General features: G+C 33.2%; 1 protein-coding gene across 1 annotated transcript; it reads right to left on the reverse strand.

Moving 5' to 3' along the window:
* Positions 1-1,039: 1,039 nt before the first annotated feature.
* On the reverse strand, positions 1,040-23,282 carry LOC117319519. Its single transcript, XM_033874309.1, has 9 exons — positions 21,655-23,282; positions 16,034-16,224; positions 14,974-15,048; positions 14,205-14,438; positions 13,463-13,569; positions 10,364-10,544; positions 6,544-7,464; positions 4,457-4,591; positions 1,040-3,561 (listed from the first exon to the last, which is right to left on the reverse strand). The coding sequence occupies exons 1-9, from the start codon at positions 21,839-21,841 to the stop codon at positions 3,004-3,006; spliced, it is 2,589 nt and encodes an 862-aa protein (XP_033730200.1). The 5' UTR covers positions 21,842-23,282; the 3' UTR covers positions 1,040-3,003.

A 23,282-nucleotide genomic window follows, 5' to 3' on the forward strand; every position in this document is an offset into this window, starting at 1 on the left:
GATTTTGGAGAAGGCAAAATGTAAATAGTTTATGGATGCACAAGAGATGTCGCACGTACGACAGACGAAAGACAGTTAGTATAAGTTACTTGAGACTTTGTCTCAGGTGTCATACGAGTTACTTTATGCACTGCCATCCATTAGTTCTGTCAATGTGTAGGAAGTATTTTCAAATTCAGTAAATTAGATTTATTAATTAATCAATACCCTGATAGTGCTGAATTATCTCATTCTGGCTATGTCTGACTGCGGAATAGAACCTACATCATCATTTCCTATGTGGGGGATAAAAAATACAAACTAATAATAGGTATACCACATCTTTTTAAAAAATTGATTTCATTATAGCCTGAATTTTTAAATTTAAGGGTTAACTGTAATATTTTTTTTTACATTATTGAGCAATAACGCAAAAAAACTGGGGTGTACTCTTTTCTTAAACCGCGAGTATGTTTATTTTGCTCCAGATATTTAAAAACACATCGATAAATACAAAATCCCGTGAATGATTACTCCGCTGACGTCACAGTATTTTTTTTTATGTTATGAGATGATAACATAATTTTTTGAGCCAATGAAAATGCTTGTTACAAGCAAAATTAAATTATATATATTTACCAGCGAATGTCCTCTTCATAGCCAGAATGCCAAAGAAGTCATTAGCAGGATAGTTAAAAAGACCATTTTGTCTGATATTACTTTTAAATATGATACTATTCTAAGTCAATTCATATTGATGATTGTAAAAATCCTCAACATGCAGGATTATTATTATAATAATGACCATTTTTCACTTCCCATGATGATCACTAAAGACATTGTTGTTCAGACCTTAATCTTTGGTAAAAGTTTTGATTCCAATTTAAAATGTTGATATCATTTCATCAATGAAATTAAACATTGAATATAATACATGAGCATTTATGTTGTTTTCTTTTCTTTTACAAAATGGAAGACTGAACAACTATGTCTTAGTGCTTTTAACACTTTCAAGATCCAAATAAATGAAAGCTCTGTTACAACATGACAAGACAAATAATTATGGTACTTTTCACATTTTATTCAGCACAAAGGAAAAGTTATAATGAATATTTCATTTGTCACAGCTACAAGCTACATAGCGAAGCAAGTGACTTAATAACTTTATATGTAAGTTAGAGAATGAAGGCCACACCAAAGTATTTGTAACTCCAATTGTTCCTACTAATGAAATTCCAAATAGACTTCATCAAAAGCAAGCACAGGGATCATACATCTTAGAAGTAGAACATCAAAGAAAACTTCACTGAATTTAATGTTTTAATATTTTTTATATATATAACATTTCTATAGTTTTTGAAATGTTTCCTCCTTTTTAATGACTTATATATCTGAAAAGTGTAACAGTCATAGCTTGACAAATGAATCATAAAATTTCATTTGGTGTGGCAATGATATATACAATTTACATATAATTCCAAATCTTGTGACACAAGAAAATATAATACAGATTCTGTTACAAAAAAGTAAATGTAATAGATGCAAAAGAAATCTACAAATTAACAAGAGGCCCATGGGCCTTAACGGTCACCTGAGATTTGAAATATTTCAGTTAATCTAATTGACCCTTTTTAGCCCCACACATCAGTCCCTGGGGGTCTGTCAGGGCCAACATGTGCATATCATTAAGCTGTCATCCAATGCTGATAATGTTAACAAATTAAATGTCAACAATTAAATGATTGTCAAAAATGTGGAAAGTCATCCCTATATAAACTATTGTAAAGTCTACCCCCTCCCCAGTAATAATATTAAAGTATTAATTGGACCAATCCAAAATTTATTTGTGGTGGGAATATAACTATGACTATAATGCATTCCATGTTCACAAAAAAATGGAAATCTTAGGACAACTATAAAATGCTCAAATGAACAAAGGGTAGAAACATTCATATGAAACAACTTCATATCTTATATAAAGCCTATCAATTAATTTTCAAAAATGAGGCTAACGAGCGATCCCAGGGGAAAATTGGTACCCACAATTCAATGATCGGTTCTGTGTCACACTGATCTTCTATAACTCTCCCTTATTTTTTCTTTCTTAATATTCTGATTCAAAGAACAAATGGAACCTTCATGTACATGTGAAGTTTGAGAAACATCCCTTTTCAAGAAATAGTGATAATATAACAAACTTTAATTCTTCAAATCTAAGATGGGTGTCTGACGACCATTCTATTTTTCTCATCAAAAATCTAAATTGAATTGACACAACTTGATACCAATGGGAACCTACAAGCAAAATTTGAGCAATATTCCTTCAGTACTTTTCAAGAAATTATTTATATCCATTTTTCTAATTAACAGGAGACCAGGGGAATCTTGGTGTACACCATTGAACAATCTCTAATGGTTCTATGTCAGACTGATTTCATTACTTTTCCATTTCTTTTTTTTCCCTCTTCATAATCTGATGACAAGAACAAGTGAAGTTTGCAAAACACTCCTCCAGTACTTTAAGAAATACAATGTAGCTACAAAAATCTTCTAGTTCTCAAAATCAAAGATGGCCACCTGTCAGTCATTTTGTTTTAACACAACTGGGAACTAAGGGGAACCTACTCATCATGTTATAGAAATGTACCTCCAGTACTTTGACATAATGATAACAAGGATTGTTATGGACATAGAGATGATGGATGCAGGGCGATTTGAATAGTCCACCATCTGATGATGGCAGGATAAAAATAGGAATGATGTGACAAGAATTTTCATCACTGAAATAAACTTGTTCAAAAATAATGAAATTAAAACCTTTTCAGGGTAATACAATTTCCTATCATAATTATAATGAATACCAAGTTTCAAAGAGATTGTTAGAAAAATGTAGGAGATAACAAAAATTAACAGACAGATAAACTACACCATAACACATTGTTCATCAAATTTGACCAGTCCTAATAGAAATTGGAAGAGGAAGCTTTTCCAAACCAATTGGTAGCAATAATAAGCTATGAATGTCTATCTATACATGGCTTCACAGAAGCAGCATTCGTATTCCTCCTCGATGGCTGCCTTTGTCGGAATCCTGCAACACTTTGTGTGGAGCCAACGTCCACACACGCAACACTGGACCCATCTTTTGTGTCCTTTAGGTATCCTACAATCTGGCATGTCACACTTAGAGTCCGACTTTGCTGCTCCAGCATTGAGCAAAGATGCCTTAACATATTGTCTATATCTTTGGCAATGCACTTGTCTCATGACTGCTATGGGAACATCCTTGGCAATGCATTCCGCATTCATCAGGGTGAACACACCGCATGAATTACTGTCGGTCTGTTTGCTGCTTCTGATCTCCGGGAAGTTCCACACACCAAACTGTTCAGTAACATCTGGAAGTCTGTCCCGATTGGCCATGAATTCTGCCCACATCCTTGTCCATTTCTGACCAACCTCCCCATTCATAGAGTCCAGAACGTAGACAAGTCTTTGCTTTACGTCTGCAACCAGCAACACCCAGTGATTCCCATTGATGCATATTGGCAGGAATACATGAGTGTATTTGGAGAACTGAACCTGAAAATAACAAAATAGAATTGTAAAATTTCTGCTTAGTATATATAGACCATGGGCTGTAAGTTGACAAAAAATGCAATATGTGCCAAGTTGCATTCCAAATTTGGTCAGTATGTATTTAATTAGTCTTCAATTCAATCAACATTACATTTGATAAGCTGAAGGTAATTCTTTGTATCAATGTAGAAGATCCTTATCTGAGTTTCCTCTGGCCCTGACACTAACATTAAGTGAGATGTTAAAAGAAATTGTCGGGTAACATGGGTAAAATTAATTTTGACTTTGTTTTTCTTACATCAACACAGCATTTAAAAAGTTAATTTCTCCTGCTAAATAATAACAATTAAGTAGGCTAAGTACACATTTAAATATGCACAGCTAAAGACCTGATATGATTACAGTGGGTTAATAGATGAAAAATGATCATATGCATGTTCATACCACTTGTTTTTATCTTAATTCAACCATAACAACTGCTAATTGTAATGTGGTTCCGTTACACATGTCCTCCAAATGCCCCAGTAGTCGTACCAATGTGTTTGGCATCCCTCAAAACCCCTACATAGCAATTTTCATTCAAATCGAACAATATCTGAACTTCCACCAATCATAGGCCATGAAATGGAGGCCATTTTGTTAAATTGTGAAAATGAGGCTACGACAGTGACCGGTGTCCAATACCCAAATTCATTAAAATCGAAAAATATTTAAATTTAAATCTGTGTCTAATACCCAATTTCATTAAAATCAGATACTATTTAAATTTTGACCTATCAGAGGCCATGATGGCCATCTTTGATTTCTGATCTACCTTGCATACATCCATTTATGTGAGGAAAGAATAAAATTTAATAGCGAGAACATTATGGAAAGATTTTCCTTGTCCATTATTTACCTTCTTAAACATCCAGTGATCCAGGTGACCTTGATCCCATTGAACGGCTGTGTACGAGGGAAGGACATAAATGTGTCTGTTTGATTCTGATGTGTTCTGCTCCATCTTTTTCAGTGCCAAGAAGGAGTTGATGACCTGAAACAGCAATACAATATTACCTGTTAACATCTCATCTTAAATTCGTGGTATCTTACAGATCCATTGTAGAGATAATTAGAACGTAGACCTGACCGTCCAGTTTATGTTGTGATAAATAGAACACAGAGTGACCATCTAGTATATGTTGTGATAAATAGAACACAGAGTGACCATCTAGTATCTGTTGTGGTAACTAGAACACAGAGTGACCATCTAGTATATGTTGTGGTAACTAGAACACAGAGTGACCATCTAGTATCTGTTGTGGTAACTAGAACACAGAGTGACCATCTAGTATATGTTGTGGTAACTAGAACACAGAGTGACCATCTAGTATATGTTGTGATAAATAGAACACAGAGTGACCATCTAGTATATGTTGTGATAAATAGAACACAGAGTGACCATCTAGTATATGTTGTGATAAATAGAACACAGACCTGACCATCTAGTATATGTTGTGATAAATAGAACACAGAGTGACCATCTAGTATATGTTGTGATAAATAGAACACAGAGTGACCATCTAGTATATGTTGTGATAAATTGAACACAGACCTGACCATCTAGTATATGTTGTGATAAATAGAACACAGACCTGACCATCTAGTATATGTTGTGATAAATAGAACACAGAGTGACCATCTAGTATGTTGTGATAAATAGAACACAGAGTGACCATCTAGTATATGTTGTGATAAATTGAACACAGACCTGACCATCTAGTATATGTTGTGATAAATAGAACACAGAGTGACCATCTAGTATATGTTTTGTTATTAGAATCGAGACCTGACCATCAAAGATTTTTTATCAGCCGATACATGAAAATATCAATCTTGGAAGGAAAACAAGAGCTGTTGGAGAACAGCAAAGCTGGTCTCGCAAATGTTTGTCAATAAATAATTAAAATATATTAATTGGAATGTTTGGCAAATTGCATTAATAATATTTTTATTGTTTACTTGATCAGATTATGTTTTTTGAATTTTCAAAACCATACCAATTTTTATACATATATATAAATTATTTATTGACAAACATTCGGGAGACAAGCTATGTTGTTGTAGATTAAATGAATATATTAGATACAAATGTAATTGCTTTTGGACATATTTCTTCAATTTTTTGAAAAAATATTATCCTAATGAGAGTTGTCTCCCTTGAAAAATGTGGACCGGTATAAATTGTCTAATGTGAGCATTTTCACATTGTTTTATTTTCAGTTTCACCCCAAGAAGGAATAGTGTAACTCCATAGAGACTCTTTTACCAAATATCAGCACCCTAGTACAATCATAAAGTGATGTGTTAATAGCTGTCAAAATTTGCACAAAAATTTTAAAAATGTGTTTTTTCCCCCAAAAAATCTTTCAGTTTAACTCTGGCAAGGGATAGCTTAACCCCCACAGGGAACCTAATACCATGTATTACTATGCCTTTCAACACTTACAACATAAACTTAACACAAAGTCCAAAGATTTAAAAACAAAAACAAAAAAACACAGATTTAAAAAGAATAAAATCCATCTTTTTTAAAGTTTTACACCAGGAAGGGATTGTCTTACTACATAGGGACTCTATTGCCAAATATCAGCACCCTAGTACAATTATAAAGTGATGTATCAATACCTTTCAACACTTGCACCAAAACCTTAACGCAAATTTTTTTTAAGTCCAAACATTTTCAAAAATCTGTTTTTTTCCCCAAAAAAAATCTTTTAGTTTAACTCCAGCAGGGGATAGTTTAACCCCAACAGGGATCATATTACCATAAATTACTATGCCTTTCAACTCTCGCACCAAAAATTTAACATTTTAAAAACCAACGCTGACGCCGGAGTGACAATTAACATAAGCTCTCACTCTTCTTCGAAGAGACGAGCCAAAAATTGCACATACAAATTTAATTCAATGCTTTTAAGCTGAATAATTAAGAACTGCTTTTACCTTGTCGTTTATCCACTTCCCATCCTCTAGAGTTGCCATGTCCACCGCCTCTAGTGTCTCGCCGCCAACTGTGAGTCTTTGTGTTGGGTAGAGTTGTGGGATCTCGTGAATGTCAACATCCTCAAGATGGCTTGGTACCTCCTTGAGTGTTTGTGCAATGGTCATCAGTGGCTGAAACTGATGACTGGCCATAACACATACTGCAGATGTAAGCATAGCCACTGATGTTTTCACTGACAAGTCCAAATCCAAATGTCTCAGATGAGGTAACAATAGTGTACCAAAGCACTCTAACTCTGCCTCCGATACACTGATAACCTCCTTCAAGAAACTCTGTTGTGGACAGTGGTGATATTGAAAACCTAAAGTGTTCAGAGATATCTTTGATAAGTTCAGTTCACTTATAAACTTAAAAAGTTCATTCAGACTGCCATCTGAACTGACATCTTCAATGTATTTCCCAACAGTGTCCTGCATACAAGAAACTGTACCCTCTTCAGAAGTATTGTCACAGGTGTCCTGCGCACACAAATCTGTCTCATGAGCGGTCTGATCTTTGAACAGTTTCAGGTGGTCTATGTTTGTTTTCCTCTTTAGAGTATGTCCTGAATCGTTCTGAAGAGTGGCACACTTGCCATCTATATTGACTACTTTATATGGACCATGGTAGTTCGGATCTAGATTTCCCTTCTTCTTTGTAGCAGCCTTCCTTGCATTATGAATCAGAACCATATTTCCCACACAAATGTCCTCATAACGCCTCCCTTTTCGCTGTCTTTCTTTGAAGTTTTTCTTTTGCTTTTCATGGGCTTTATCAATGTTCACCTTAGCTGTCTGGGCAATCCTCAGCGAGGCTTCTTCCCTCTGCTCAACATATTGACGTTTGGCCTCTTCCGTTGTTGTCGATGCCTCATGATCAGCCTGCAGTTAAAAGAAAACTATTATAAATGGAAATGCATCAATTGAAAATAGCATTCTCGGTAATTAAAAAAGAAAAGAACATTAAAATCTCAGAGCAAGGTTACTTCTTTTTTTTTCTTGCAAAGTACATAATTAGACTGACTCCCTTTTGTCATTTCATTCAATATTAATAAGCTGGAACACTTGCCCACTTTCTTCTGTTTGATAAGTAATGGAACACATTGAGTTTACTTATTGCCGTTTTAAACAGAGCCTTGAATTGAAACTCTACCAGGCCTATTTTTGAAACATTTACAACATGTACATTCATAACGAACGTTATTTCAACTAATTTCACAAATATATTACTATGGACACATATTACGAGCACATCATCATAACAGGATAAAAAGAAAATAATGTCCTTTCTTCGTCAACAATTCTGCGACCTGAACATTTTGTAGTGTTATAAACCTTTACCCCTTGATAAAATGATTAAGCTATATTATCCCCAAATATCCCATTAACTTTACTTCTCACCAGTTGCGCAAGAGTCCATTGTAACATAATTCCCTATAATGGATGTATTGAACAGGTGCATACCATCAAACTGTCATCCCAGGCAGATAATGTTAATCATGTTAGAATGAATCCCAATAGAAATTGAACAAGAGTATTTGATTCCACCATATCTGAATTTGAGAAGAAGATTTTTGAATTTGACCCTTTTTGGCCCTGCCCCTCTGGCCCCTGGTAGGTGGGGACCATATAATTCACAATTTTGGTTGACGTTTATATAGCCATAGAAGCTTCCTGCCAAATTTCATTGAATTTGGTTCAGCTGTTTAGGAGAAGAAGTCGAAAATTTTAATTGTTTACAGATGCACGACGAACAAAGCCGATTAGAATAGGTCACTTGAGACTTTGACTTTGTCTCAGGTGACCTAAAAAGTTGGAAATTGCCCCAATTCAAATGCAAAATAGACTGGCAGACTTGCACAAGTCCTGCGTTTTTTGTTCCTTTTTTTCAATTTATTTGTACATCCCTGATATAGTTTTACCATTCTGTTTGAGCTACACTTACGAAAAAAAATATCATTTGCACAATTGAAATATAATATTAAGATAAAAAGTTTTTATTTTGAGTATCAAATAAAAAAAAAGAACACACACAAATCTGCAACTACATGTATACATTATAAAAGCATAGCACCTATATATTTTTAAAATTTGTTTTGAATGTTTTACTGCAGAACTATTTTTTCCTGGGAACATTTTTGCTAATCTTCTTAATAAAGCAACACTAAAAAGATAAACGGCAATAAATCACACCTACATGTACATGATGACATATCATGACTAGATTGGAACATCATGAAATGGACACTTAACTGTGATTAGCTTTTGAATGATTCTTCCAGCATACCAAGTACGACATTCCATAAAAATCTATTTATATTCAGTAAACCATAAGTAAAAATGGGCAATAAATCAATAAATTTCTATTGAATTAATGTCATTTTTAAACTCATCTAAACTTGCTAATTAAATGACAGAAGACTTGATATATCAAATGCAGTGAAGATCTTACTATTAAACCTTATCTATCACATTCAAAAGGTCTGATAAGAAAATTACAAATGGCAATAACTCTTTACATACCAATTGAATAAGTCTTATTTTGAAGTTGTCCTTTAAGGCTGAAGTTTCATCACAGTTATTTTCCAAATCTTCAAGATCTTTCTGATTATAAGGCCACAAACAAATTTTCCCAAGTTATCATGTTCACAGAAACAAATAGTAATTTAATAACAAAGGGCGACAATTCTGCAAATTACTGTTCAATAATAAGCGTTTGTGAACTTATCTTGTTTACAAAGACCAACAATAATATTATTACAAAGAGCAATAACAATATATACAGAGTTTCATATTCATACCTTACGTAATATTTACTCAAGTTATCATGTTCACAAGGTCTAATAATAATATTACAAAGGGTAATAACTCTGTTGGTAATTGTTGTATAAATCCCAATTTTAATACTTGTCTGATATCTTATTGACATTACACTGCACACAAAGTTTCTACATACCGGTACTTAGTTGATATTTATTCAAGTTATCATGTTCACAAAGTCCAATAAAAATATTATTGCAAAGGGCAATAACTCTGTAAGTTACGGTTGAGTTATTCTGATTTTCGAACTTGTTAGAGATCTTATCAATCTTGGTAAACATTTACTCAAGTTATTGTGTTCACAAAGAAAAGCTAACAGACACGACACAGGACAAAAGACTATCACAATAGCAAGGTCACCATGACCTATAGTGATAGTCCATCAATCCATTAATTTTCAAGTAAAACTGAAATTAATTGGCACAACAAGGGACCATGGGGAATCTACAAATGCAGTTTGAGGAATATCCCTCCATCTGATGATGGTGGGCTAACAAGAAGTCCAGAGAGCCTGTATTGCTCACCTAGTTTGATTTGACCCAATGTCAATAAAATGTTCAAGTTAAATTCATTAATAGTTTTCTTTGTTAAGGACAAACAATGCTGTATATAGTTATGTCTCTAAGGGTATGAAAAGACCTGAAAATCATGTTTACAACATGATGGTGTTTAAAAACCCCAGGGCCTATTTCTATAACAGGGTTGTGTTTATTTCTTGATGACAAGCAAGGCTATATATGATAATGGGGTATGGGTTATTTGGTCAGACTCACCATTAATGCAAAATCTGTTCCTTTTTACCCAGGGATGTTTTTGATCAAATTTGGTTAAATTTCTATATATTACTTTATGACAAGTAGTGATTTAAATGTTGACATATGCTGTACTTTGTATGGCATAAGCTCTCTGGCCCTTCAAGCCAGGTGAGCTGAAAATAACAGGAAAGTGTACTGGAACTAACCTGTAAGTTGTTTCCAAAGTCTTTTGGGAGCTGACTTGGGTACCTTGCTTCTCGGCCATACAGAAGAAAGAATGGACTGTACTTTGTGCTGGATTGTGGTTTGGTTCTCATGGCAAACAAAGCTCCATCCAAAAAGGCATCCCAGTTAGTCTGATGCTCATTGACCATCTTACGCAGAGTACTGAAATAATTATACAAATTTATCACATAACTGACCCATCCTGCCGTTAAATAATGTAATACACCCATATTCGATTGGATGACATCATGAAATGAAAATAAAGATTTAAGATGTTGAGAAATTAGGGATAAGATTCTATGTCAATTATGTATGAGCAGTGGATATACATCATCCACCCTCTCCCCATCCCCTTGAAGGATCGAGGGGCTAGTCCAAATTTACTGTAGGATATACAAGAAAGTCACAATTTCAATAAAACACCAGAAGATATCTATAAGATACCCGTAAGATATTCTATCCCTAACAAGATGAGCTGTTGTAGAACAACATAAGTCATATTGCAAATGTTTGTCAATAAATGATTTAAATATATCAATTGGTATTGTTTTGCCAAACATGTCAAAAAGCATATTAAATTCACAAAATATCTTTCAGTTCAACTCAGGAATGTGATGGTTAAACCCCACAGGGACACAGATGTCGAATATCAGTACTCTAATACAATTTTAATGCTGCATTAATGCCTGTTAACACCAAAAGATATCAAAAAGCAGGGGTTTTTTTCCAAAAAAATGTAAGGTTAACTCTGAAAGGGGATAGTATAACACTGCAGGGACACCACATATAAATGTGCCTTTAAACACTTGCATCAAAATGTTAATATTGAAAAACCAATGCCAATGATATTTGATTCTGCCATGTCTGGGTCTGGGAGAAGAAAATTTTGAAATATCAGTTAATTTGACCACTTCTGGCCCCACCTTGAGGGCCCTGGGTGGTGGGGATTATACAATTTAAAATTTTGGTTAAATTGTTTAGCCAATAAAGATTTCTGTAAAAAATTCATCAAAAATGGTTCAGGAGTTTTTGAGAAAGAGATGAAAATGTGAAAAAGTTCTTGAGAAAGAGATGAAAATGTGAAAATGGTTACTAATGATGGGCAACTCCAAATTAGAAATGGTCACTGAACTTGACCTAAAAATAGGGGCAGAGATCAAAAGCAAACCTAGAGAAATTTGATCACATTTCATTGTTTGAACTTTCCAACTAAATTGCCCTTTGATTTTGATTCAGTGACCTTGATCTTTGGACAATTGATTCCTTGTTTAATTCCAACTAAGTTTGCTTACTGTATAAGGTCTAGGCAAAATGGTCATTAATAAAAAGCTAGATCTTGACCTTTGACCCAGTGACCGTGACAGTTGGCAAAAGGATTCCTTTTTTACATTCAAACCAACTTTCATTTCTTATCTCATGAAAAATGTAAATCAGTGATAACACAAACAAGAGGCGGTCACCTGATTTTTTTTTTTAAATATTTCAGTAAATTTGATTGACACTTTTTGGGATCAGTCAGGGCCAACATGTGCATACCATTAAGCAGTCACCCATGCTGATAATGTTAACAAATTTATAGTGAATTTCAAAACAACTAAAACAAAATTAATGATAGTCAAAAATGTGATTTCCCTATAACTAAAGTAAAGTTTATCCCCTCCCATGGGGCAAATGTGAGAACCCAGGGCTAGGAAATTCACAATTATGGTAAAGCACCTTAAGACCCTTCCATCTGTGAAGAGTATTTGATTCTACCTTAATTGGGTTGTAAGAAGAAGATTTTTGAAATTTCAGTCAATTTGACCCTTTTTGGCATGCCCACCAGCCCCTGGGCGTCAACCAGGGCCAACATGTACATACCATCAAACTGTCATCCTATGCTAATAATTTGAACCAAGTTAGAATGAATTCCAATACAAATCCAACCAAAAATAGTCAAAATGTGATTTCCTTATAGAAACTATAGTAAAGTTTACCCCCTCCCCAGGGGCAAACGTGAGACCCCAGGTTCATGAAATTCACTATTTTGGTAAAGCACCTTCAAGACCCTTCCATCTATGAAGAGTGTTTGATTCTACCATATCTGAGAGTAGAGAAGAAGATTTTTGAAATAATAGTCCAAAATGTGATTTCCCTATACAAACTATAGTAAAGTTTACTCTATGAAGAGTGTTTGATTCCACCTTATCTGAGAGAAGATTTTTGAAATTTTAGTCAATTTGACCCTTTTTGGCCCTGCCCCTCAGGCCCCTGGGGGATGGGGACCATATAATTCACAATTTTAGTTGACCTTTAGCCATAGAAACTCTCTGCCAAATTTCATTGAATTTGGTTCAGTGGTTTTGGAGAAGAAAATGTAAATTGTTTACGGATGGACGACACACGACACACGACGGCAGATAAAAGGCGATTAGAAAAGGTCACTTGAGACTTTGTCTCATGTGACCTAAAAATGTAACTTTGACCTCTACACCATGACTTTGACCTTTGATCAGTTCACATCTTGCGTATTTCACATCTTTCACATCTTGTGTATTTGCTTCATCATATGATTTAATGTTTATAAGTAAGAGATACATATATTTGACCTTGACCTTTGACACCAAGAGCTTAGTTGGCAAACTACTTTAATTCTGATCAACATAGCTTAATTGTGTTACAACACAAAACTGTCAGTTCTCAAGTACTTTGAAAAAATCATAACAAACTTAAAATGTCAAAATCAAAAATGGCTACCTGTCAGCCACTCTGTTTTCAAATCAGACTCAAAATGAAACATGCTAACGTAGGGACCAAGGAGAATCAACATTTTAAGAGTGAGAAATATCCCTCCTGGAGAGAAACTACAGACAAGATCAATAAGATTCCTATGTTTGATAATAGTAAAACTAAATACTCAAATAAAAAATGCCTTTCTGTAAAAAATATTTTAATTGAAATGCCTTCTTTAAAAATTCTACTACATATCATGATGATAAATTATTTAATGTAAAATGAAGGTGATCTCCAGGTAAAAAAAAATAATTGCACTGAAAAGACAAACAATGCCAAACAATAATAGTCTTGTCAAAAAAACTTACGCCTTCAATGTCTGATTAGTTCTTTCGTCTAGTCCATTGGTCTGAGGATGATATGCTGCCGTTACTCTATGCTGGATGTTCCATTCGGTACAGAGTTGATCATTCACCTGACAGAAAAAGACAAAAAGGTTTATTAAAATGTAATTCATACAATCGGTACTTTTATGTTTACATTTTTTATATGAATATTCCTGTGACTATTAACTGGTAGTGTTTGAGATAGAGCCAAAACATATATTTTCCTTTGGTATTTTATTCTTTTTAACCACTAATTGGAAATATCAACTTTGACTGATGGGATGGATCACCTAGATTCAACTAGAACCATCATCTGCGGGCCAACTCATATATATATATCCCACCTATTAGGTTATTTTCAGAATAATGAAATTAATTGTACTTTTGTAACAAAGGATCAGAGTCAATCTAGCTTTCCTAAATGGAGAGGTAAATTCTACCTCTTATAGATTATCCTTGCTTTTACATCAAATTAATATCATCAAATACTTTCAAAATTTGAAAAGCTTTAAATCAGGCCTGAACCGAACTTGGAGACACCACCTTGGGAAATTCAATCCAGTATGCTATATGGTAGGAAATGACCAGAAATCAACACCAGTCATTACAGTAGATGCGTCGATCGTAGTCGAAGACCAACAATGACCTCAACTACAGTGAGTTACAGTGAGTTAAATTAGCCAGATATGAAAATTGAAAAATTAAAAATAGACATAACGTTTACCTGGTTCACAAACTCCTTTCCCTGGTCTGTTAGTATGGCATTCATTGCTCCATGACGGGCAAACAGCTGCTTGAAGCATCTGGCAACAACAGTGGCATGCTTTGATGGTATTGGAAAAGCTTCAACCCACTTGGTGAAGTAATCTGTAGCAGTGAATATGTATTTGTTGCCAGTTTCTGTCTCAGTCAGAGGTCCAACTAGGTCAACACCAACCAGTTCAAACGGGCTAGAGACCTACAAAGAAATAATGTGTTCTGAAATTCTTATGTACAAACATGCATTAGTGAGACAAATTTTATGATTTGTCACTATCTTTAATAGTATCTAAGATTGATATAGGATATATATTAAAGTGTTGTTGAGCATATGAAATGCAATTCCAACCAAACAGTTTTGAACTTCAAAATATACCAAAAGACTCATTTACTAATAAAAACTATAGCTACTCATTCCGCTTAATTCTTATTACAAGGTATTGTTTGAATCCATCAAAAATGTTGTACTATTAAATCAATGATCAATGCCATTACTATATCTTGTGAAATCTGTAATGTATTATGTCTTTTAAATGTTGTGAAGATTGAGCACCTAAAGACAATTTTTGCCATAAGGAAGAGGGTAAATTTCAATTAGTGATGTGAGCCAGGGTACGAGGTAACAACACAGCCAATTCCCTTCATTGACATCATTAGGGAGTTTTAGCCATTTCATGAGTATACCTATATCAGAGAGTAAATGAGTTAAACAATGAGATCTCATATTAAAATACCTTGATTTGCTTTAACTCAGGTTTCAGTCCTGGCTTCAGAGGGTCTGACTTCTGGCATGGTTCACATGACTTGATCTGTGTGATAAAAAATCTTTGTTTTACTTTTTAACAGAACTCTAATATTGAAATAAGAACAAACTCCATCCAGGAATGCAGACACTTGAGCACTGAAAACAATCTTAATATGCCCATATATAGATGTGTGCAAGTGAATTTCAGTGAACAAAAAATGATTCATATTTTCAGGAAACTTGTATATTTGAAAACAAGAGATCCCAGAGGGATCTTGGCGACCACCATTGAATGATCTTTATAGGTTTCATGACAGATTGATCTTCTCTCTATTTTTCCCTTCCTCTAATATATTACTAATCTGTGTAAATTGAGAAACATCCCTCCAGTACTTTTCAAACAAGGGGAAGCTACGTATGAAATTTGAGATTAAGCGATAATTGCTGTCTGTCGGCCATGTTGTTTTCAGATTGGTCCTAAATGCAATATCAGGGAACTTCAATTGTCAGATGGTGGGCTAAATAAAGTATGAATTCTCAATTTTCTTGTCTATAGGACATTTTTGTTGACAATGTTGGACGTTTTTGTTGTCTACAGCATAGACATGAAGTACATATACAAGTGTACTAGATATACTACATGTAGCAATTATTTAAGTCACACCTTTGACCTTGATCTCTGACCTTGAGATCAAGGTCACCAAACTCCAATGACACTTCACTTTAGAAAGGGTGATGAAGCTACATCTTAAATGACCTTAAGCTTATATCCTTTTATCTGGACGAGACGTTATTATTAAAACTTATTTGCACTTATTTTACCTGTCACAGTGACCTAAAGTCATTTCATTGCAAATTGGTGATCATGCTATAATTTCATCAAATAATGTCAAAAGTTTAGAAGTCAAGCTCAGACAATACCAGATCAGAGACTTAAAAAAAAATCAATCAAAATACATATTTAATTGTCTTCCTTAATTCCCATTTGAAACATACTGTAATAACCAAATTACAAAACTGATCAACTGCATTATATTCAATTTACTTACATAGTCTTTCACTGTGTCTGTTAGTCCAAACCACCAATATCTGGCCCTTATGGATTGGATAGTCTTGTTTATTCCGCTATGTCCACCAAAGGCACTACCATGGAATTCAGCTAGGATGGCTTCTACTCTGTCCCTTAGAAGTACTTCAGCTCCATTTACATTTCCAGGTATAAACCGATACAAGACATCACCTGTTAAATAGCAAGCATTTCCAACAACTTAGTGAATATCAAAGATAATTCTCAAAACACACTATTAAATTATTTATGGACTGTGACAGTATATCAACTCAATACAGTAATAGGAAGCCAACGGGAAAGACTAATCAGTGTCAAATATGTCTAATGTCACTGTTTTAATGGTTTATAATGGTTATTAAGGAATGAGCCAATATGATCCAACCATGAGAAATGCAAGCCAGTGTTAAATATGTCTAATATCACTGGTTTAATGGTTTATAATAGTTATTTAGTACTCAGCCAATATGATCCAACCATGAGAAATGCAAGCCAGTGTTAAATATGTCTAATATCACTGTTTTAATTAATGACTTATACTGGTTATTTAGGAATGAGCACACATGATCCAACCATGAAAAATGCAAGCCAGTGTTAAATATGTCTAATATCACTGGTTTAATGGTTTATAATGGTTATTTAGTACTCAGCCAATATGATCCAACCATGAGAAATGCAAGCCAGTGTAAAATATGTCTAATATCACTGGTGTAATGGTTTATAATGGTTATTTAGGAATGAGCACAAATGATTTGGCCATGAGAAATGCAAGCCAGTGTTAAATATGTCTAATATCACTGGTTTAATGGTTTATAATAGTTATTTAGTACTCAGCCAATATGATCCAACCATGAGAAATGCAAGCCAGTGTTAAATATGTCTAATATCACTGGTTTAATGGTTTATAATGGTTATTTAGGAATGAGCCAATATGATCCAACCATGAGAAATGCAAGCCAGTGTTAAATATGTCTAATATCACCGGTTTAATGGTTGATAATGGTTATTTAGGAATGAGCACACATGATCCAACCATGAAAAATGCAAGCCAGTGTTAAATATGTCTAATATCACTGGTTTAATGGTTTATAATGGTTATTTAGTACTCAGCCAATATAATCCAACCATGAGAAATGCAAGCCAGTGTAAAATATGTCTAATATCACTGGTGTAATGGTTTATAATGGTTATTTAGAAATGAGCACAAATGATTTGGCCATGAGAAATGCAAGCCAGTGTTAAATATGTCTAATATCACTGGTTTAATGGTTTATAATAGTTATTTAGTACTCAGCCAATATGATCCAACCATGAGAAATGCAAGCCGGTGTTAAATATGTCTAATATCACTGGTTTAATGGTTTATAATGGTTATTTAGAAATGAGCACAAATGATTTGGCCATGAGAAATGCAAGCCAGTGTTAAATATGTCTAATATCACTGGTTTAATGGTTTATAATGGTTATTTAGTACCCAGCCAATATGATCCAACCATGAGAAATGCAAGCCAGTGTAAAATATGTCTAATATCACTGGTGTAATGGTTTATAATGGTTATTTAGGAATGAGCACAAATGATTTGGCCATGAGAAATGCAAGCCAGTGTTAAATATGTCTAATATCACCGGTTTAATGGTTTATAATGGTTATTTAGGGATGAGCACACATGATTTGGCCATGAGAATGCAAGCCAGTGTTAAATATGTCTAATATCACTGGGTTAATGGTTTATAATGGTTATTTAGTACTCAGCCAATATGAGCCAACCATGAGAAATGCAAGCCAGTGTTAAATATGTCTAATATCACTGGTTTAATGGTTTATAATGGTTATTTAGGAATGAGCACACATGATTTGGCCATGAGAAATGCAAGCCAGTGTTAAATATGTCTAATATCACTGGTTTAATGGTTTAAAATGGTTATTTAGTACTCAACCAATATAATCCAACCATGAGAAATGCAAGCCAGTGTTAAATATGTCTAATATCACCGGTTTAATGGTTTATAATGGTTATTTAGGAATGAGCACACATGATTTGGCCATGAGAAATGCAAGCCAGTGTTAAATATGTCTAATATCAGTGGTTTAATGGTTTATAATGGTTATTTAGTACTCAGCCAATATGATCCAACCATGAGAAATGCAAGCCGGTGTTAAATATGTCTAATATCACCGGTTTAATGGTTTATAATGGTTATTTAGGAATGAGCACACATGATTTGGCCATGAGAAATGCAAGCCAGTGTTAAATATGTCTAATATCACTGGTTTAATGGTTTATAATGGTTATTTAGTACCCAGCCAATATGATCCAACCATGAGAAATGCAAGCCAGTGTAAAATATGTCTAATATCACTGGTGTAATGGTTTATAATGGTTATTTAGGAATGAGCACAAATGATTTGGCCATGAGAAATGCAAGCCAGTGTTAAATATGTCTAATATCACCGGTTTAATGGTTTATAATGGTTATTTAGGGATGAGCACACATGATTTGGCCATGAGAATGCAAGCCAGTGTTAAATATGTCTAATATCACTGGGTTAATGGTTTATAATGGTTATTTAGTACTCAGCCAATATGAGCCAACCATGAGAAATGCAAGCCAGTGTTAAATATGTCTAATATCACCGGTTTAATGGTTTATAATGGTTATTTAGGGATGAGCACACATGATTTGGCCATGAGAAATGCAAGCCAGTGTTAAATATGTCTAATATCACTGGGTTAATGGTTTATAATGGTTATTTAGTACTCAGCCAATATGAGCCAACCATGAGAAATGCAAGCCAGTGTTAAATATGTCTAATATCACTGGTTTAATGGTTTATAATGGTTATTTAGTACTCAGCTAATATGATCCAACCATGAGAAATGCAAGCCAGTGTTAAATATGTCTAATATCACTGGTTTAATGGTTTATAATGGTTATTTAGTACTCAGCCAATATGATCCAACCATGAGAAATGCAAGCTGGTGTTAAATATGTCTAATATCACTGGTTTAATGGTTTATAATGGTTATTTAGTACTCAGCTAATATGATCCAACCATGAGAAATGCAAGCCAGTGTTAAATATGTCTAATATCACTGGTTTAATGGTTTATAATGGTTATTTAGGAATGAGCACACATGATTTGGTCATGAGAAATGCAAGCCAGTGTTAAATATGTCTAATATCACTGGTTTAATGGTTTATAATGGTTATTTAGGAATGAGCACACATGATTTGGTCATGAGAAATGCAAGCCAGTGTTAAATATGTCTAATATCACTGGTTTAATGGTTTATAATGGTTATTTAGGAATGAGCACACATGATTTGGTCATGAGAAATGCAAGCCAGTGTTAAATATGTCTAATATCACTGGTTTAATGGTTTATAATGGTTATTTAGGAATGAGCACACATGATTTGGCCATGAGAAATGTAAGCCAGTGTTAAATATGTCTAATATCACTGGTTTAATGGTTTATAATGATTAACATCAAGTCTTTTATTGAAGCCTTGAAACTTAACTAACCTGGATACGTAGTGTTATTTGAAAAAAATATGCTATTAAGGAAGTTTCATTTAATTTTCTTTCAGAATGTTTACCAATTGATTATTCAAGTGTAAAAACCTTTTCCGGAAAGACGTGTTCAAGTCATGGAGGGAAATAACAGATTAAGAAGATTCAATAATAGAGAAAAAATATACTGAAAATACCTATTAAGTTTATTAAATATTTTAGAGTTTATTTGACAAACAATGGTTAAAAAATTATAAATGACTAACTTAAAGATAAATTTAACTCTTCTAGGAAGTATAATTTTGTTGAATTTAAAAAAAACATGATTTAAAAGCTAACTTTCAAGATATTACTAACACTAAAAAAGCATACCGTATGTCCAATACTTTAAATACTTTGATTAGTTATCCATATATATCCTTAAACTTAGAAATATTCAGAAGCATAAAAGAGGAACGTAATATTTTTTAGTTATTTCTTGAGGCACAGTTCATCCCTTTTGGTTTAAACAAGGAAACATGCATTTTTGGTTTATTTTAATCAAAATAGTATTAGTTGTAGAGTAGATAATGTAATGTAATACCATAATTTTAATTATAAAACAATAACATCACGGTCAGTAGCTGCACTTAAGAACCTTATCAAAGATACATGTACATATCATACTCAGAAATGTATATATACGTATTGCTTCAAACAAAGGTGAATTATCTTTATTGAAATTTCTTACTGGATCAAAAAAATGGGAAAAGTTAATTAATATTGCATGGTTATACCCTGTCCCCAGTTTTTGCCAAAATATGAACACATAACTTTAAAATATTTTATAAATGTATATTTTCATATACATAGTTATACTACTTGAACTCTCTCTCTCTCTCATATATCTTACTTTCCAATCTAAGACCTCTATACATATATAAAGTGCCTTCTTTTCTTTTTTCAATCACTTCTAAACAATGCTCATATTTACTTTAATATGTATCTATATAAAACAGACATAATTGAGACTTCAATAGTGGGTCAATTTGACATAACCATACTAAAACCTGCTGTTTAATATCATTTCATATTCATTGAATGAAAGGAAATGTGTGAGAATTAAATTGTTTATGTATGATAAATTATTTGCATTTTCATAGCATTCAACAAATACAAAAAAAAAAAAAATACAAAAAACAAAAAAACAAAAAAACAGAAAATAATTCAGAACCAAAAAATGCGGCAATGCATGAATTTAATTGCTTCATTACACTCAACTAGATGGAAAACTTCAACATTGTAATTGTACAAATAATCAACAAAGTCTAATCAAAGGTTAACTGAAATAGCTAGGTGTGGATATAACAATAAATGGAAATAAGTACATTCCAGTTTAATACAGCATAAACTCAACAACCGTACAACTTCATTTTGTGAATTGAACACATTTAAAAAACAAAATCCAATTAACCATCAGTCATAAGCTAAATTTGTAACAGGAACCATGTGCTGAAATGTTCTTGCTTCACTATATGAAAAGGTTAATTAATGAACAATTTGGTGTTTAACCCAGTTGCTTACATTGATATATGTACATGAAATTAACTATGTGTTTCTCATTCAAATGAATCACATGCAAGGATGTTCCTGCTTTTATTGCAAAATATATATAGCCATCATCAGAATTTCTTCAAAACCAGAAAGAAAAACAATGACAAAACAACACCAATTTTGGAAGGGTTTTTTTTATGCCTGAAAAAATAAATTATAGGCTACATGTACTCTGGGATATATGCATTATATTTCTGATTCTTTGTGAAATAATGTATATTTATTCGCAAATTTTGTTAAGGTCTAATAATAAAGTACATGACAAATACAATATAGTAAAAAGTACCAAACCTTTACCATGTATTTCCTTTATAGTTAGTAGGATGATGTCTCATTTTAAATATATTGATAAATTTCTTATAAAAAATGTTTAGTCTAATTTTCTTATTTAGATAAAGCTATTTTATTAGAAATTGATTTCAAAGTTCTCAGACAAAAAAATTGGAGAAATTCTGATATTGACTGTATATTTTATATAACTGTTTGGTACACATACCTCTCAGAAAGAACTTGCTGGCTTTTAGCTTAAAGTTGTCCCTTCTATTTCTGGCAAACTTTGTAGAGCTGTCCTTGAGATCATCTGGGTAAGAACTACAGGTGGATGAAAGAAAACAGACTAAATCGTGATACTCGTCTGGGTCCATGTTGTAGATGTCATTGAGAATCGATAGGAGCATCAACATTTATATCATATATTTTTCTAGAAGAATTTGATTGGTTGATTCTGTCAAATTAGTTTTTACTGTCAGTGAAGATGCTGTCAAATGGAATATACAACATGGCAGACGAAAAGTCTAGGACAAGAGCTAAAGGAAACCCCAAAGTGGTTTAATAATTGATACAAATATTACACAGGTAAGTGATTCCTGGTCCCCTTCTACCCTACAGCTCCACCTCCCATTATGGAGAACAATGACTTGTTTTTTTAACCAAACATAGCCAATTATATGATTCTCACCTGAGATATCAAGGGTTACAGTTAATTAGGGTGACATTTACACACATATTGATTATGTGTTATGTTTGGCATATAGGTCAACATGCGCTTAATGTGCTATTTCAAGAATTAAGAAATAAATAAATTTAAATTTATTTCAAACTAGATCAAATTTAAATGTAACTTCTGAAAGAGTTACATTTACATACAAACACTTTCTTAGGAAATCTCACACCAAAATATATCTATCACTCTATTATAAGACACATGGTACAATTTTCCATGAAAGTATTTATAACACTTACTATCCTTGTATTATTTTTTTGATATAAATGCATATCAAAAATGGTGCATATTTTTACTCTCAATAAATATTATATATATGTACTTCTGTTCTTTGAACTCTTAAAATGGAAGTTTTGGCTGATATGGCACATCAAAAGAGAAATTGTTGGATAAAACAGGGGGAAATCTAAACATAAACATAAAGCTTTAATTAATACAACTGTTTCAAGTTTTTTTTATTCATCATCAAATATTAAACAAATTTACTCAAAAGTTGTTATAATTTTTTCATTAAATTAGTTCTATAAGCTTATAATCACTTGGGTGTCTATATAATATTGTTTCATAACCTAACTCTGAACTCTGAATGAGCTGGACGTAATAGTATAAAGTGCATCTCATCTTCTACATTATTTTTTTACAGACTGTGTACAGTACAAATTCTTTCAAATCTCGTAATGTCATTATAGCACCGAGACTCAATGTAAAGAGAACATGCCTGTATATGAAATTTACTTAATATTTGTTTGGTATTGGATTTAAGAGACCATAATAAATCATTATAACTGCAGTGATATTTGACCTATTGAACTTGTGCTTGCATTTCTCATGGCTGGATCAGGTGAGCTCACCTCAAAATTTCCATAATCAATCATTATAACAGTGATATTTGACCTATTGAACTTGTACTTGCATTTCTCATAGCTGGATCAGGTGAGCTCACCTCAAAATGACCATAATAAATCATTATAACAGTGATATTTGACCTATTGAACTTGTGCTTGCATTTCTCATGGCTGGATCAGGTGAGCTCACCTTAAAATGACCGTAATAAATCATTATAACAGTGATATTTGACCTATTGAACTTGTGCTTGCATTTCTCATGGCTGGATCAGGTAA

The sequence above is a fragment of the Pecten maximus genome, unplaced genomic scaffold (assembly GCF_902652985.1).
Source record: "Pecten maximus unplaced genomic scaffold, xPecMax1.1, whole genome shotgun sequence".
In the NCBI taxonomy this organism is placed as follows: domain Eukaryota; kingdom Metazoa; phylum Mollusca; class Bivalvia; order Pectinida; family Pectinidae; genus Pecten; species Pecten maximus.